Consider the following 18,041-nt stretch of genomic DNA (forward strand, 5'->3'; position numbering starts at 1 on the left):
AAGTACAGAAAAGTGACATGCATATCACCGTGTGTCCCTGTTAGATTAGTGATGCATATATATATATAGTGTAGCAGTAAAATGTATTTTATGTCACTGGATAATATTCTGAATCACTGACCTAGAATTTTAAAACCTTGTTATATGAACATTACAGATTCATGATTACAGATTACCTTTCTTGATGTAAAGTTTAGTCTCTTAACTATGTGAAGAATCATGTATTTATGGACTCAACTTTAAGAAAAAATATTTTAAAATTCTGCTTTACAGAGGGATTACCAAGGAATCATTTTATTTCAAGGCACTTGACTTTAGTATAATTTTGAGAGTTATGGGAGTATACTTTTAAAAAGAATAAACTTTAAGAGGCCTTAGCACATATTTAGTGCTCCGTATTTACCAAATATTTAAATATCAACAGTGTTTTTGATAACTTGCAAATTTCGTGATGTATTTATAACAGGCATAGTAGACCTTGTACTTAGAATCACTGTTGGAAGTTTGAATTACTGTGGATTCAAGGTTTTAAAATAATTGAAAAGTAATTTCAGACTGAATAGTTACATCTGAGAGACATTTCTGAAGAAAAAGTAGCATTGCATATCTGCATGATGCGTTATAGTTGAGAAAATGCATCTTCATATCCTTTCTGTCTTTTGAGTTTCATCCATATTGTTGGGAAGAACGTGAAGGGGGGTATTTATCCCTACATTATAGATAAAAAGTTGAGCTTTAGAAAGGTGACTACTCAGCTGTACCCATTGAATGGCCAGTCTTAGACACAAATGTCCCAATTCCATGCTTTTTAAAAAAGTTTTAAGTAATTAAAGTAATCTGTACACCCCACGTGGGGTTCGAACTTAAAATCCTGAGATCAAGAGTTGAATGCTTTTCTGACTAAGGCAGCCAGGCACCCCTATGTTCTTTTTTTAAGAAAGAAGATGCCTTGTTAATTTTGATGGCATTTGGAAGAAAGAAATAATAAATCCATGTGATAAGATGGTTGATAGCCTACAGAAATATTGTATGAAAGGTAATATATTAACAGTACAGTAAATAAGTGCTATAGGAATCCATAGGATTTATAAAAATTGTGATGAGTAGAAGCAGTTAGGAGAGTACTCCTTGAGCATGTGAAGTAAGCTTTGAGAGATGTGTTGAAATCAAGAAGGGTTGAGATTCCACAGATAGAGGCTTAGAAATCGAAATCCCCAGGATATCTTCCTGAGTTTGGGAAGGTACCATTCTTACAGGTACCTATTGATTAAAGGAAACTAAATATAAGATGAAAAGGTTGGGGAATGTAAAAAAACTTTTTAATAAGGAAGTAAAAAAATATATACAGCAGTAGGGAATACAGTGTAATAATTGGAGGTGCCCATTACTTAGCTTCAGTAGTATTCCAAGTTTTAGAATCTTGTTTCATCTATTTTACAGTTTTATTGAAATATTTTAGAAGAAATTCCTAGCTCATTTTACTTGTTTTCTCCAATATACACCACTTACAGATAAGGATTTTTTTAAAAACCACAACACTATTATTTTGTATGGCAAAATTAACACTTTCTTAATATAAAATACCAAATTCATCTTCAGATTTCCCTTACTTGTCTCAAAACTGGCTTTTTGTAATTGGTATATTCAAATTGGTATCCAGACAAAATCTACACATTGTATTTGATTGAAATATCTTTGAATCTCTTTTATCTGCAGCAACCTTTTAAATTTATTTTCCCTCATACCATACACTGGTAAAAAAACAGAGTCTTTTGGTCTGTAGAAGTTTTAATGTTCTGGATTTGGCCTGTTGCTTCCTTTTGCTGTCATGTATTAATCTACTTACTCCTGTGTTCCTATAAACTGGTACTTCGACCTAGAGATGTGATTAGCTTCCGATTTGTTTTTTCCCTTTCTCATTTTCCTTCTTTTTTCTTTTCAGCATGATACTTTAAAAGTGGGACCTTGTAATTTCTGTTGCATAGTATGAGAGAGGCACAGATAACTTGGTTGTCTAACTTTCAGTGATGACAAGAAAGATCAGCGGGTTCAGGTGTTGTCAGCCTTATCTGTCCATCAGCTTTCAGCCTTTCAAGGTTTTAGCATTCATTGGCTATCTTTTGCCTAAATCCATCATCTCTAGAGGGTTGAAAATTCGTGATTTTTCTACTTTGATCATTCCTTCTGCATTTATTAGCTATTAAGGAACTTCCAAAAAAACCGGTCAGTATCTGGTGTTGGCTTAGTCAATAAGAGAGCATATTTCTTTTTTAAGAGAGCATTTTTTAAAATTTTTTATTTTTTATAAACATATATTTTTATCCCCAGGGGTACAGGTCTGTGAATCGCCAGCACTCATCATAGCACATACCCTCCCCAATGTCCATAACCCCACCCCCCTTCTCCCAACTCCCCTCCCCCCAGCAACCTCAGTTTGTTTTGTGAGATTAAGAGTCACTTATGGTTTGTCTCCCTCCCAATCCCAACTTGTTTCATTTATTCTTCTCCTACCCCCTTAACTCCCCATGTTGCATCTCCACTTCTTCATATCAGGGAGATCATATGATAGTTGTCTTTCTCTGCTTGACTTATTTCGCTAAGCATGATACCCTCTAGTTCCATCCACGTCGTCGCAAATGGCAAGATTTCATTTCTTTTAATGGCTACATAGTATTCCATTGTGTATATATACCACATCATCTTTATCCATTCATCTGTTGATGGACATGTAGGTTCTTTCCATAGTTTGGCTCTTGTGGACATTGCTGCTATAAACATTCGGGTGCACGTGCCCCTTCGGATCACTACCTTTGTATCTTTAGGGTAAATACCCAGTAGTGCAATTGCTGGGTCATAAGGTAGTTCTATTTTCAACATTTTGAGGAACCTCCATGTTGTTTTCCAGAGTGGTTGCACCAACTTGCATTCCCACCAACATTGTAGGAGGATTCCCCTTTCTCCACATCCTCGCCAGCATCTGTCATTTCCTGACTTGTTGATTTTAGCCATTCTGACTGGTGTGAGGTGATATCTCATTGTGGTTTTGATTTGTATTTCCCTGATGCCGAGTTATATGGAGCACTTTTTCATGTGTCTGTTGGCCATCTGGATGTCTTCTTTGCAGAAATGTCTGTTCATGTCTTCTGCCCATTTCTTGACTGGATTATTTGTTCTTTGGGTGTTGAGTTTGCTAAGTTCTTTATAGATTTTGGACACTAGCTCTTTATCTGGTATGTCGTTTGCAAATATCTTCTCCCATTCTGTCAGTTGTCTTTTGGTTTTGTTAACTGTTTCCTTGCCGTGCAAAAGCTTTTGATCTTGATAAGAGTCCCAATAGTTCATTTTTGCCCTTGCTTCCTTGCCTTTGGCAATGTTCCTAGGAAGATGTTGCTGTGGCTGAGGTCGAAGAGGTTGCTGCCTGTGTTCTCCTCAAGGATTTTGATGGATTCTTTTCTCACATTGAGGTCCTTCATCCATTTAAAAAAGAAATTTTATTATTATTTAAATATTTTGTTTATTTTATTATTTTTTTAATTAAATTTATTTATTTTCAGTATAATAGTATTCATTATTTTTTTAGTCTATTTTCGTGTGTGGTGTAAGGAAATGGTCCAATTTCATTTTTCTGCATGTGGCTATCCAGATAATTTTCCCAACACCATTTATTGAAGAGGCTGTTTTTTTTCCATTGGACAGTCTTTCCTGCTTTGTCAAAGATTAGTTGACCATAGAGTTGAGGGTCTATTTCTGGGCTCTCTGTTCTGTTCCATTGATCTATGGGTTTGTTTTTGTGCCAGTACCATGCTGTCTTGATGATTAAGAGAGCATATTTTAAAATTTGGTTTTAGAGCCAAGTTGCATATTAGAAACTCTGTATGCATTTCATGTCCTCAATTTGTGGGAAACAGAATTCAGAATTTTGAAAAGGAGAGTTCATTACAAATTCTGTTTTGACCATTTGGCCATACCTTATTGCATGTATCTATATTTATTTTTGAAGATTCATCTATTAGAGCATGTGCGAACAGGGGTAGGGGCAGAGGGAGAAGAAAAAAAGCACATTTCCTGCTGTGCTCAGAACCAAACATGGGGCTCCATCTCATGACCCTATAAGATCATGTCTGGAGCCAAAACCAAGAGTTGGACCCTCGACCAGCTGAACCACCCAGGTGCCCCCTTAGTGCTCATGTATTATGAATACTTTAATTGCATGTTATTTTTTTAAACACTGAATTCTCAGATTAGAAAGTGACTATCTTTTGGAAAGTTTCCCATGGATAGAGAGTATCTCTTTAATAGTGATCATTGGTTCAGTGATTTAAAAACACATACAAAGCCATATATGAGTGAGTACAAGTAAGTATCTTACTACTTGAAAACTGACATCAAAATTATATAGGTGAAATCTTATTGGTCTATAGGATGAAAAAAGCAGCATGATTTATGTTTTGATACATAATTATGTATAGAAATATGCTAATGTTTCTTTATGATAAATGGTATCTCTATATTTGTATTTATATGTGTGTTTGTGTGTGTGTGTAGATATATATATATAAATATATAGGCTAAACAGAGCACTATAGCAACCATTCACATAAAAATTTGTTATTGCATATTATCCCTTTAGCTCTACATTAGAAATTTATTAAAGCTTTATGAAATGGTCCAGAAGATTTTGAGGAAAACTTCTGTAATCTCAGTATAGTGGTTTTTGTTACTAGGAGTTCCTGCCAAGGTGTTACCCATCTATAAATATAGTAGGTTTGCTTGGATATAATTAGTCTTTTTTTTTTTTTAAGATTTTATTTATTTGACAGAGAGAGATCACAAGTAGGCAGAGAGAGAGAGGAGGAAGCAGGCTCCCTGCTGAGCAGAGAGCCCGATGCGGAACTCGATCCCAGGACCCTGAGATCATGACCTGAGCTGAAGGCAGCGGCTTAACCCACTGAGCCACCCAGGCGCCCCTAATTAGTCATTTTTTGACTGGATATTTAAATGAGTTCTCCTCTTACATATTGTTTTATGAATAGTATTACAATAAACATCTCAAATCTGCAGGTCTTCATCTAGTGGGAATTACTTTCTTAGGATAAATTCCTGAAAATGGCATTACTGGATCAAAAGATGTTTGACTTTTGGTATTTGTCACAAAGTTGTTTTCATGTTTACAGTGTTATGGAAATGTAGAGTTTTGAGGATATTTAGCACCATGAAACTTATAAAGAATATATTTTTTTAAAGATTTTATTTATTTATTTGATAGGCAGAGATTACAAGTAGATGAGAGGCAGGCAGAGAAAGAGGAGGAAGCAGGCTCTCCGCTGAGCAGAGAGCGCGATGCGGGGCTCGATCCCAGGACCCTGGGATCATGACCTGAGTTGAAGGCAGAGGCTTTAACTCACTGAGCCACCCAGGCGCCCCATAAAGAATATTTCTAAAGATATATGTTGTATGACTTTTTTTAAATGCTATCTTACGGGTCAGGAAAAATCTTTAAAATATTTTTTCTTTAATGTTTTTAAAAAGATTTTATTTATTTATTAGAGAGTATGTGTAAGTTGGTGGGGGGGCAGGCAGAGGGAGAAGCAGACTCCTGCTGAGCAGGGAGCCTGATTTGGGGCTGGATCCCAGGACCCTGTGATCATGACCCAAGCAGAAGGCAAATGCTTAAACTGACTGAGCCACCCAGGCACCCCATCAACCAGATTTTTTTTAAAAAAGTGACCATTACCACCTTCTTAAAATTACTTTTGGTATAAGCAGCAGCATTAGAAATGAGGATCTTTTTTTTTTTAATTAATTTTTTTTTTTTTAATAAACATACAGTGTATTTTTATCCCCAGGGGTACAGGTTTGTGAATCGCCAGATTTACACATTTCACAGCACTCCCCAATGTCCATATCCCCACCACCCTCTCCTGTCTCCCCTCCCCCTAGCAACCCTCAGTCTGTTTTTTGAGATTGAGTCTTTTATGGTTTGTCTCCTTCCCAATCCCACCTTCTTTCATTTTTTCTTTTCCTACCCCCCAACCCCCCCACATTGCATCTCCACTTCTTCATATCAGGGAGATCATATGATAGTTGTCTTTCTCCGCTTGACTTATTTCGCTAAGCATAATACCCTCTAGTAGAAATGAGGATCTTGATAAAAAATTTCTGCTTTCTTCTATAATAGTGGTACAGATGTAATTTGAATCATGAGGTTATGCATTTGTGACTTATTTACATGCTTGAACTTAACTGCATTTGTGCTGAAAAATATTTTAGACTGAACCATTAACTACTCCAAAGTGCCGAAGTTTTTACTATTCTCCTTAGTAGTATATTTAGAGTTTGATCTAATTCTTTAAGTCTGAATCTTTCTCTTTTGGCCAGAATACCTCCATGTTGCCTTAATAATAGTATTATAGATCAGGAATTCCCTAAATTTCACTTCTTCCTTCAACATAATTTTTTTTATTTTTTATTTTTATTTTTGAAGATTTTATTTTTTTGACAGAGATCACAAGTAGGCAGAGAGGCAGGCAGAGAGAGAGAGAGGGAGGAAGCAGGCTCCCCACCGAGCAGAGAGCCCAATGCAGGGCTTGATTCCAGAACCATGGGTCATGACCTGAGTCCGAAGTCAGAGGCTTTAACCCACTTAGGCACCCAGGTGCCCCATCATAATTTTTTAAAAAAAGATTTATTTATCTATTTGAGAAAGAGACAGCATGCTCAAGCACAGGCCATGGGAGGGGCATAGGTAGAGAGGAGGGGAGAATCCTTGAGCAGCATAGAACCTAGCTAGCATAGAACCCAACATGGGGCTCAATCCTGAGACCCAGAGATCACGAGTCAGGTGAAGTCAAGAGTCAGATGCTTTGCTGACTGAGCCACCCTGACTTCTTCCTTCTGTGTAATTGTTTAAGAATTTTAAAGCAATTGATATTGTAAATCACTCAAAGGCAGTTTGCTAGTACCTATCCATTTTATATGCATTTACCTTTCTGTTGAGCATTTCTATCTCCCAGGGATCATATTGTAGAAATACTCCCATGTATTATGCAAATGCAGTGATGCCTTTAACAATGAAAACTGAATATCACCAGTAAGGAAATTGTTTTCTTTCTTTTTACTTATTTATTTAGTTTTTAAGATTTATTTATTTATTTGACAGACATCACAAGTAAGCAGAGAGGCAGGCAGAGAGAGAGAGGAAGAAGCAGAGAGCTGCTTCGCAGAGAGCTTGATGGGGGCTCGATCCCAGGACCCTGGGATCATGACCTGAGCCTAAGGCAGAGGCTTTAACCCACTGAGCCACCCAGGCGCCACTGTTTTCTTTCTTTTTAGAGAGGATGTGTAGTGGGGGGAGGGACAAATGGAAAGGGAGAGAGACTCCCAAGTGGCCGGTGTGCTGAGCATGGAGCCCATGTGGGGCTCGATTGCACAATCCTAGATCATGCCCTGAGCCAAAATTGAGTCTGACACTTTAACTGACAGAACCACCCAGGCATCCTCTCCTGAATGGGGAAATTGTTAAGTACTATGTACACTTATATATTGAAGTCAGTAGTTATTAGTTCATATTGAAGTCAGTAGTTATTAGCAAAAATAAGGTAATAAGTATTGATATTGACAGATGGAAAAAGCTGATTATGAAAAAGCAAATAGAGAATATTCTCACTTTTTATAATTTTTTCAAAAGATTATTTATTTGACAGAGAGAGGGAACAAGCAGGGGGAGTGGCAAGCAGAGGGAGGGGGAGAACCAGGCTCCTGGCGAGCATGACCTGAGCCAAAGGCATCTGCCCAACTGACTAAGCCACCTGGGTGCCCCAATATATTCTCAGTTTTTGAAATAAACAGCTCTGGTGGCTGGGTGGTGGTCATTGAAGAGGGTTTGTGCTATGGTGAGCGCTGTGAATTGTGTAAGACTAATGAATCACAAACCTGTACCCCTGAAACAAAAAATACATTGTATGTTTAAAAAATGAAGAAAAAATAAACAGCTCTTAGATTTATTTATGGATAGGAAAAATTTAGAGGGAGTTACATGGCCTCTTAACATGGGTATGTTTGAGATTTGGATGAAGACATCTTTCACTTTCTTATGTATTTAAGTTTTATGCAGTGAGAATGTGTTGATTTTAAAATTTAAAAATTTCTTTTTTAAAAGAAAGTCATCAATTTTTAAAATAACAGCATAGGCATTGATTGTCAAAGTATTCAGAACATTTTTGGAGGCTCTTCTGCACTTTCCTCTAGAACCATGTGACAACTTCAGTTTGTGCTTCCTTTCTTTCCTGATTGTGTAATACTAGATCTCAACAACAGCAGCCACTTAGAGCTAAATTGAGACTTTGTACAGGGGAGTGGGGGGGAGCAGTATATCAAGAAGCAGTTGACTATAGATATATGAAGCTAGGGTGTAAGTACATTAAGAAGTATTAAACTACGACGAGTGCAAAAGTACTAAGTTCTAAGGGCAAGTTTTTAATGAGAGGTAAGATAAGGAGTGTTACGAAAAAAATCTTCTCAGTTGATGGCTGCGGTAAGAATAAAGGCACAGAAACAGGTCATGTTTTGTGTATGCAAGCCAGAAAGTAATTTTATTCTGAATTGGCTTCAGAAGTAGGTTTACTACCTACTTCCTTACTCATATTTAGTCCCATTTGTATCAGTTGATGGTCAGGTCATCATCACCTAACCATTACAGGTGAGAACTGCTGATCAGTATTACTCTACCTGCTGCTTATATTTTTTTTTATAAGCAAACCTTGGTTCATTGTGAAGTTTCCTATTTCTTAACTTTATTTATTACTTATTTATTAATTACTATTATTTTACTATTATTTATTCTTAACTATTCATTAACTTTAATGATATTTTCCAGAGCTTTGTTACATCTTGGCACACTAACGTAGACCTACAGTTTTGAACATTGAAATGTGTACTTCAGGGCGCCTGGGTGGCTCAGTGGGTTAAGCCGCTGCCTTCGGCTGAGGTCGTGATCTCAGGGTCCTGGAATCGAGTCCCGCATCGGGCTCTCTGCTCAGCAGGGAGCTTGCTTCCTCCTCTCTCTCTGCCTTCCTCTCTGCCTACTTGTGATCTCTCTCTGTCGAATAAATAAATAAAAAATCTTTAAAAAAAAAATGTGTACTTCACGTTGACATTGGGTTCCATGGAGATTCAGTGTGTTCTTCCTCCTGTTTAAATTGTTTCTGCCACTTTCCTCCTCCCCTGTGTTTAGTGTCCCCAGTGCCACTGAGTATATTAAAGAATGTTTAATCTCTGATAATTTTTCTTTTTTCTTTTTAGATTATTTATTTATTTATTTGACAGAGAGAGAGAGAGATCACAAGTAGGCAGAGAGGCAGGCAGAGAGAGAGAGAGAGAGAGAGGAGGAAGAAGGCTCCCTGCTGAGCAGAGAGCCCGATGCGGGACTCCATCCCAGGACCCTGAGATCATGACCTGAGCCGAAAGCAGCGGCTTAACCCACTGAGCCACCCAGGCGCCCCTGATAATTTTTCTTAGTGAGAGGGCCACTATATTTGAACTTGGAGGCAAGATACTATTTTACTTAAAAGTTTTGTTGTTAGGACACAGAATCTAGATAGGATATATAGGATGTATCTTGTCCACAGGGTGTCTACCTATTGTGAAAAAACATTTGTATAGAAATAATGACATTTGTGTAGAAACAAGTTATATGAAATAAATGCTTAGAATTTTAAATGCATGAACAGAACAAAAATGAGTGGAATTCTCTTTAATGCAACTCTTCCCCCTCCAGACCAGAATCCGTAGAAGCTAGCCCTGTGGTAGTTGAGAAATCCAACAGTTATCCCCACCAGTTATATACCAGCAGCTCGCATCATTCACACAGTTACATCGGTTTGCCCTATGCGGTAAGTGTCCAACATTTCTCTCAAAGGGTATTTTATATCTAGAGGTTGAAAGAAGATGTGGTATTGTGCCTAAAACAATATTTAGAAAAAATACTTGCTTTATATTATCTAAATAATTAGGTATGTAATTTATAGTTTAACTTTATTACTCTCACTATATTGAGGGATTAAAATTCTAAAGGAGGCATTCCCTAGAAGTTTTATTATTCTTACTCCTGTTATTATGCATTTTATGCTATTAATAGTTTAGTGTTATAATTCTTTACCTTCTCTATAAAAAAAAACATAGGGTTTTATTTACTATCTACTGTTGATTCTAAATTATATAGTAATTTTATAATAAATTACATAATTGCTACTTATTGAGCACTTTTGTGCCAGACTTTAAACATTTTTACATATGTTATCTCATTTAATCTTCCAAACCAGCTTCATCAGATGGGCATAATTTTTGTCCCCATTTCATAGCTGAAAAAATGAAGGCTTATCTAAACTCATTCACTTGTTGCATAGCTAGGTACAAGTTAGATTGTAACAGAGAACTGGACACATTTGTGGTACTATCCAGGTCCAGTTATGACGGATTTTTACCTCTGGGACCAGAGTAAACACCAAATTTTTAAAAATCTATGTAGGGATAATATGTCTTTATTAGTTGTTTTTGTTATTCTTTAAGAATGTCTTCACATTCCCAAGATTTTTTTGTGGGTTTTTTTTTGTTGTTTTGTTTTTAACCCCTATCTTCACATCTTATACCTGCTTCTATCTTGAAAGCGGAGCTCTTTAACCAAAAGATTTTTTTTTAATTAAAGATTTTTATTTATTTATTTGACAGAGAGATCACAAGTAGATGGAGAGGCAGACAGAGAGAGAGAGAGAGGGAAGCAGGCTCCCTGCTGAGCAGAGAGCCCGATGCGGGACTCGATCCCAGGACCCTGAGATCAGGACCTGAGCCGAAGGCAGCGGCTTAACCCACTGAGCCACCCAGGCGCCCCTAACCAAAAGATTTTGAGGATATCTTTTGATTAGGGAGGTGAGGGCATATGGAGTTTGAGGGAAGTCCAGTCCCTGTGCAGGTGACTGAGGTTGGGTAGACATTTTCTCTTACTAGTATGGTTTAATATCTAGCTTCACAAGTCATTATTTTAAAGGTATTAGGGAAGAAATGGGTCAATTTCATATTTCTTGAATATTCAAATTAAGGATTGATTTTTATCTAAGTTCATACTGTTGTTGGAATTATATTGTGCTATATTTGTGTTCAATTATCCAGGACCATAATTATGGTGCTCGTCCTCCTCCAACACCTCCGGCTTCCCCTCCTCCATCAGTTCTTATTAGCAAAAATGAAGTAGGCATATTTGCCACTCCTAACTTTGATGAAACTTCCAGTGCTACAACAATCAGCACATCTGAGGATGGAAGTTATGGTACTGATGTAACCAGGTGCATATGTGGTTTTACACATGATGATGGATATATGATCTGTTGTGACAAATGCAGGTAAAATACCTTACGCTGTTCGTTTACTCTTCTTGAATGTTGCTAACCTTTGATTGTTATTCTTGGAAAAGATAAAGTCACTTTTAAAGGAATTGGTGACCGCATTTTTTTTGATGTATTGCTACTATCAATGCAGTGTGTTTTGCTAGAAAGATTTCTTATGGGAAAGAAGCTCTATTAGAGTTTGTTAGAAATCCTCCTTATTAACTGTTCAGTTGGTTCTGAACGTCATTTGTGTAGGATCCCATCTCTCTTTTTGCTCATCCAATAATAATACAACTGCATATAGTGGTAGATAAGATAGAAAAATGAGCCCTCTGAATTTCCTTTGGAATTATTTGTGCTGTATAGTCAACTGTGATTTTCCAGTTTGGGGGAATTACACATTTTGATTGATGTTTGTTTGACCTGACTCTCTCACCTCCTTTTGACTTGAACCTTGCAGCCCTCTGGAGTCTCCTTGAACCAGAACCACAGTCTCCCCTCCCCCAACCCTGGTTCAACCACCAAGAAAGGCCTCCTCCCCTAGAGAAGGTGTGATTGGGACAGAAAGTGGGGTTTTGTTTTCATTTTTTGTTTTTGTTTTTTTTGTTCTGTTTTGTTTTGTTTTTTGATTTGTTTTGCAGGGGAGGGAGTTGGGGAGGATGGAGAGGGACCTGTAGGATTTCAGCCTGAAAGTTACTGAGTCCATCCCTTGTACAGAGTGGGAAGCAGAGAGGATTTAAGCAGTGTACTGTAGGGGGTAAGATACTTCGGTGGCTTTACACAATTTCCTAGGTCAGATGTTTGTGGCAATGCTTCATTATTTGATTTGAAATAGTATAGCATATACCCATATTTGAGTATGAGTGTAAAAATACATCTTAAAGCCAAATATAAATTACTTCGCATTATTTGTAATATTCTTCCCATCTATTACATGATTAGGAGTTGGAAGTTATTGATCAAAACATGCATATAGGGTTATATTTTAAAAAGTTGATTTACTTTTGCCAGAAGGAAGGAATTAGTCTTAACTGGAGAGTGAAATTCGGCATTTTTGTGTAAAGATGTGATATTTTGAATTAATTTTAATAAAATTATTGTGATACCTTTTAAAATTTAAAAATAAATACTTATTACCTGTGACACATATCATTAGAGTGAACAGTCACCTCAGTAAATTTATTCAGGAGGTAAATTTAAAAACTAAAAAAATAACTTCAATGATAACTTGTTTTCTTCATTATTTTTTAAATAATTAGGAAATTTTAGTTCATATTTTAACTGATCATGTAGTAATAGCTTTCTCTTAGCTGATCTTGTCTAATGTGATAAATTACATACCATTTGGCAGTGTTTTCATTTTAATGCAGTGTTTTCTTTCGATTTCATTACAATGATCTAGATATAATATAGAATTATCTCAATTAGAAAATAGTGAAATAGTCCTTAGGATTTATACCTGTCTGCAAATTCTTGAAGGACCGGTTCAGTTTTTGGATTGTTCAAGGTATTTGCTTCTCAGCAACTGCTCTCTGTTATGAATCTGGGTTTTTTTTGTTGTTGTTGTTGTTCTATTTTTCTACTGCTTAATCCGTAGTATATTTGCAAGGCTTTACCTTTTTTCCTCTTTTTGTTCTATATTGCCTCTGTGTATGTCCATGTACCTCCAGCCTATACTCCTCTTTCAAGTTTGACATCTAGAGCTCAGATCATTTATTGCATTTTCTAGTTTTGTTTCTACTTTTATCTGCATGACATTATTACTTACCAAATTTAATTCAGTTTGTTATTCTAACCTGCCTTGTCAGGTGCTCTGCTTTTATTTCTCACTTTCCCCCCCACATCTTATATTTTGTTACCTTCCACTTCCTACCAGGTCTTTTCCCAGCTTTCCCAGTTTAGAAGTGAAAAGCATACTCTAGTTAACTCAGTAGGGATATATTTGAAATGGCTAATTATTATATAAAGAGTAATTAAGATCTATCTGTCTGTCTATCTATCTATCAGCTTTGGGCCAATTAAAGTCCTGGCAACAAAATAAGTAATAGTAGCAAATTGAGAGATTGCCTCAAAGTGATCCATGTATTCTATAAAAATAATTTGAGGACAGAATAGGTTTAATCCCTATCCTTATGGAATGTATCTTGGATTCTTTAACTTATCTTCTCTGCTGCTTTCTAGTTCTGTCCTTCTTTAAGTTTTGGAATGTTGGAAAATTGTCTTAGTTGGTTTTTCTACTTTGGGTTTCTTAACTTCTTTGAATTAACTGTATACCACCAAAGCACCTCTAGTGTTACCTCGTGCCTGTCAAAGGAGATATATACACATCCTGAATTTTGAGTCCTGTGTAATCTGACTACACTTTACTAATCCGGTTCTACCCCCTTTATGTCTCAGAATGAAAATCCCCCTTCATATAGATAACTGCCTGCTGGCTGTTGCTCCTTATATCTGTCTACTTGAGAAAAGTTACTATAATGACACCTTTTCTTTCTAATCTCCCAGATGAGGTTTTAATTCAAGTCCATTATTCACCAGGGTTATTTTCCCATTAACTTCAAATAGTGTGGACATCTTCATGCTGTGACTTTTGAGAATATTTATAATGTATACTATCTTTCACATTAAAAGTTATATTTGCTTTAGAAATAAATAAATAAATATATATATATATAATATATATATATATATATATATAATATATATATATATAGAATCCTATATTTGTCGTCTTGTCTTTGCATCTTAGTTTTATCTCCCCAAGGACATATTTCTATGAATTCCTCACAGCACCTTTTACAGTGCTAAACTCAAAGTGGGTGCTTACGAAGTGATAGTTAAATAGACAATCACATCTTAAATTAAGAATATTCTGTTAACATTTTATATGTTCTGCTTTTTCTTTAAGTGTTTGGCAACATATTGACTGCATGGGGATTGACAGGCAGCATATTCCTGATACATACTTATGTGAACGTTGTCAGCCTAGGTAAGTTGTGCATACTTACAAGATTGCCAGTTAATTTACTGAAGCAATCTTCTGTTAAGAGAGGTTTATGTATGAATTCTGGATTAAACAATTAATGGATTTTACTGTGTTTCATCAATTCTAAGGTAAACTTTTCATTTTTATGTTCTTTTTTTTTTTTTTTTAATTCTGACATCTCTAAAAGAGTCTTTCTATTGATAATATGCCACAGTTTACTTTGTGGATTTTTTTTTTAATTTATTAATAGTGCATAAAATAGCACATCTTCTAAGTGATGGCATCTTTTTTTCACGGGAGTGCACTATGTTAAAGAGTTACAAGATCCATGTATTCCATAAAAAATAATTGTTCCACCACCCTGCTTCAGTAATTTTCAACAATCTTTTTCATTTATACTGTCATATATATATCTTCTCCCTTTCACACATTTTAATGGGAGTCCCAGATATAGTATTACATACACATGTATCCCTATGTATTTCTATATATATATATTTATATGTCTCAATATGTATCTGTAAAAGAATTTTTAAAAAATCAACCCCAAACCATTATTATACATGCAATAAAATTTATTATCATTCAGCCATGGTTAAAATACTGATTGGTTGATACACATCTGCCTCTTAAGACTCTGGTAATACAAACCTCCTTTCATCACCCCACCAACTCTGGTCTCCCTTTTAAGGAACTGAATTGTTTGTTCTGATTTGTTTGCTGATTGCATTATCATGATAATAACCAGTTTCTATATCCTTTGTATTTCTGTAAACAAGTGTGTGATGGGATTGTAGGTTTGATTTTTGGGGGAGTGCTGAGAGGAGGATTTTTCATAGACTCTGTTCTGTCAGATAGCACATAATATCTGGTTGTCTCTGTGATAGGACATACTGATTGATAGTCCTTATTTAGATCCATTAATAGGGGTTGCAAGTTAGTGCCATGTTAATCTTATTGCTTATAACTTACTAGCTGGAATAGTTCTATAGAAACAAACTCTCCCATATTAACTGTTCAGTTCTCTTAAGAAATACAGTTGACCCTTGAACAGCATAGTTGTGATCTGTGCAGATCCACTTAAATGTGGATTTTTTCTTTTTTTAATGTGAATTTTTTTCAATACAATAAGTAAATGATTTTTATGACTTCCTTAATCACATTTTCTTTTTTAAATTAAATTTTACTTATTTGAGAGAGAAAGAGAGGGCACGAGGTGTTGGGGAGAGAGGCAGATGAAGAGGGAGAAGCAGACTCCCTGCTGAGCAGGGAGCCAGCAGATTCAAATGTGGGGCTTAATCCCAGAACCCTAGGATCATGACCTGAGCGGAAGACAAGATGCTCAACTGACTGAGCCACCCAGGTGCCCCCTCTTAATTACATTTTCTTTTCTTTGGTGCACTCTACTGTAAGAATGTATAATACATATACCAAATATGTGTTAATCAACAGTTTATGTTATCAGTAGGCTGACATTCAATAGTAGGCTTTTAGTAGTTTAAGTTTTTGGAAAATCAAACGTTATATGCAGATACCTGATTGCATGGGGAGGGGGGTTGGTGACCCTAACTCTTCATGTTGTTCAAGAGTCAACTGTATTTCGGTAAGGAAAGGCAGGATAAATGCTTGTTGATTCTGACCTTTTGTTTACTAGTGTTCAGAATACTAAAAAGAAATTTAAGTATCATTATGAATTCAGGGATTTAAACATCTTATATATCAGTCTGTTGCAGTTATTATTCTTATTGATACTCAAATTTTGTCCAGTTTTGGTCATTGGGAACCTCATCAAGTTTGCTCTTGAGCCCTTATGACCGTAACCTACTGGTACTTGATAGGTTTTGTGCTTTCTGGTGTAAGAAGTCGTCTTGAGCTTATTTTATACTCTTGTGCCTCTAACTTGAGAATTGGTTTTCAGTTGTAGAATCTGAGAGCTAGTCATGCTCCTTCCTACCGGATTGGTCATGTTCCTAGGTCTTTGTTTTTTTAGACAAAGCTAGGAAATACGTTTTGTGTGGTATTTTTAAGATAAAGTACATGAGTTTATACAGATAATTGGAGTTTAAATTTAGGAATATAAAGTTTTCATTTAGCCGTTTCTTTATCCCATTTTTACATCCTAGTTCCCAGCAGTATAGACAGTAATGTAATTAGAATCTCACCAATTACTTAGTTGCTTCATTTTATAGAAAAATACAGTGGTCTCAGAGTAACAATACCAACACTAGCACCAACCATATGATTACGTAAAACAGTTTATTTATTTATTTATTTATTTATTTATTTATTTATTATGTGAATTCTGCACCCAAATTGTGGCTCAAATTCATGACCCTGAAATCAAGAGTTGCATGTTCCACTGTTGAGCCAGCCAGGTGCTGCCCCTATGTAAAAGAGTTCAGAACTTTTTTTCTTAAGTTATATGCCACAAGGAATGTATAGTTATTGTGTTTAAAGTCCCTTAAAAGGATTTCACTGTGATTATAATACCAGCTGAATACACACTATGTTGATGTTATTTTATTTTTGATTTTTTAAAATAAAACGTTTTATTTTGAGTTAATTACAGATTCATATACAGTTATGAAATAATACAGAAATTCTGTATATACTTCACCCAGTTGCCCCTGTGGTGACATGTTGCAAAACTATTAATACAGTATTACGGTTAGGATATTGACATTGATACAGTCAAGAAACAAAACATTTCCATGGAGAGGATCCCTAATGTTGCGTTTTACAGCCACACCGCCTCCCACTTCTCCCACCCGTCTCATACCTGACCTTTGGCAACTCCACTGCTGTAATCTGTAATCCATGGCTATAATTTTGTCATTTCAAAGATGTTATATAAATGGAATCATACAGTATGTGACCTTTGGGATTGGCTTTTTTTACTCAGCGTAATTCTCGGGAGAGCCAGCTAATTCGTTGCATGTTACTAGTATTTTGTTCGTTCTTATTGTGGAGTAGTGTTCTGTGATATATATGTACAGTAACCACCTACCCAATGGACATTTGGGTCTTTTCCACTTTTGGGCTATTACAGATAAAGTGGCTGTGAACATTTGTGTACAGGTTTTGGTGTGAGTGTTAAGTTTGTTTTCTCTGGGATAAATGCCTGAAAGTGCAGTTGTTCAGTCACATGGTAGTAGCATGTTTAGTTTTACACAAAATTGCCCAACTATTTTGTGGATCAGTTGTACCATTTTATATTCCTGTCAGAAATATATGAATAATCTAGTTACTTTTATTTTTAGGATTGTTTTGTACTTTATTTTTATGACTGTATGCTAATGTGATTATGTCCTTCCACCCCTGAAGTAGGATAAAAAATGGATTATTCTTTCCATTGTTTCCTTATTAGAAACAGATATATACATACATACTTGTATTTCTTACCTTACTTAGGTAAGTGATAGTATACTATAGTTTTTGCCACATTTCATTTTTTCTCTTAAAAATATGTGCATAAGGTCACTTTATAGTGGTATGTTGAGGTTGATAGATTTCTTTCCATCCCTTCAAGATAACCCCATCTTTTTCATGAAATAGCATCCTTTTTTTAACAGACTTTTTGCTGTTTCCTAAGTAAAAGGTTTTTTTCTTAGAAGTACAGTAGAGTCACTTAACTGGCATCTGCTGCTGATTACGCTGGATAAGATCTAACTAAGGCA

The 18,041-nt window shown here is 35.9% G+C and overlaps 1 protein-coding gene across 3 annotated transcripts in view; it reads left to right on the forward strand.

Moving 5' to 3' along the window:
- KMT2E (lysine methyltransferase 2E (inactive)) overlaps positions 1–18,041 on the forward strand; it is a 95,740-nt gene that overhangs the window by 41,852 nt on the left and 35,847 nt on the right. For all 3 annotated transcript variants that reach the window (XM_082691814.1, XM_082691816.1, XM_082691815.1), the window contains 3 exons: positions 9,776–9,890; positions 11,164–11,393; positions 14,287–14,367. In XM_082691814.1, coding sequence (XP_082547940.1) covers positions 9,776–9,890; positions 11,164–11,393; positions 14,287–14,367 — 426 coding nt within the window. The remainder of the gene's footprint in view (positions 1–9,775; positions 9,891–11,163; positions 11,394–14,286; positions 14,368–18,041) is intronic.

This window comes from Mustela nivalis (genome assembly GCF_964662115.1).
Source record: "Mustela nivalis genome assembly, chromosome: 12".
In the NCBI taxonomy this organism is placed as follows: domain Eukaryota; kingdom Metazoa; phylum Chordata; class Mammalia; order Carnivora; family Mustelidae; genus Mustela; species Mustela nivalis.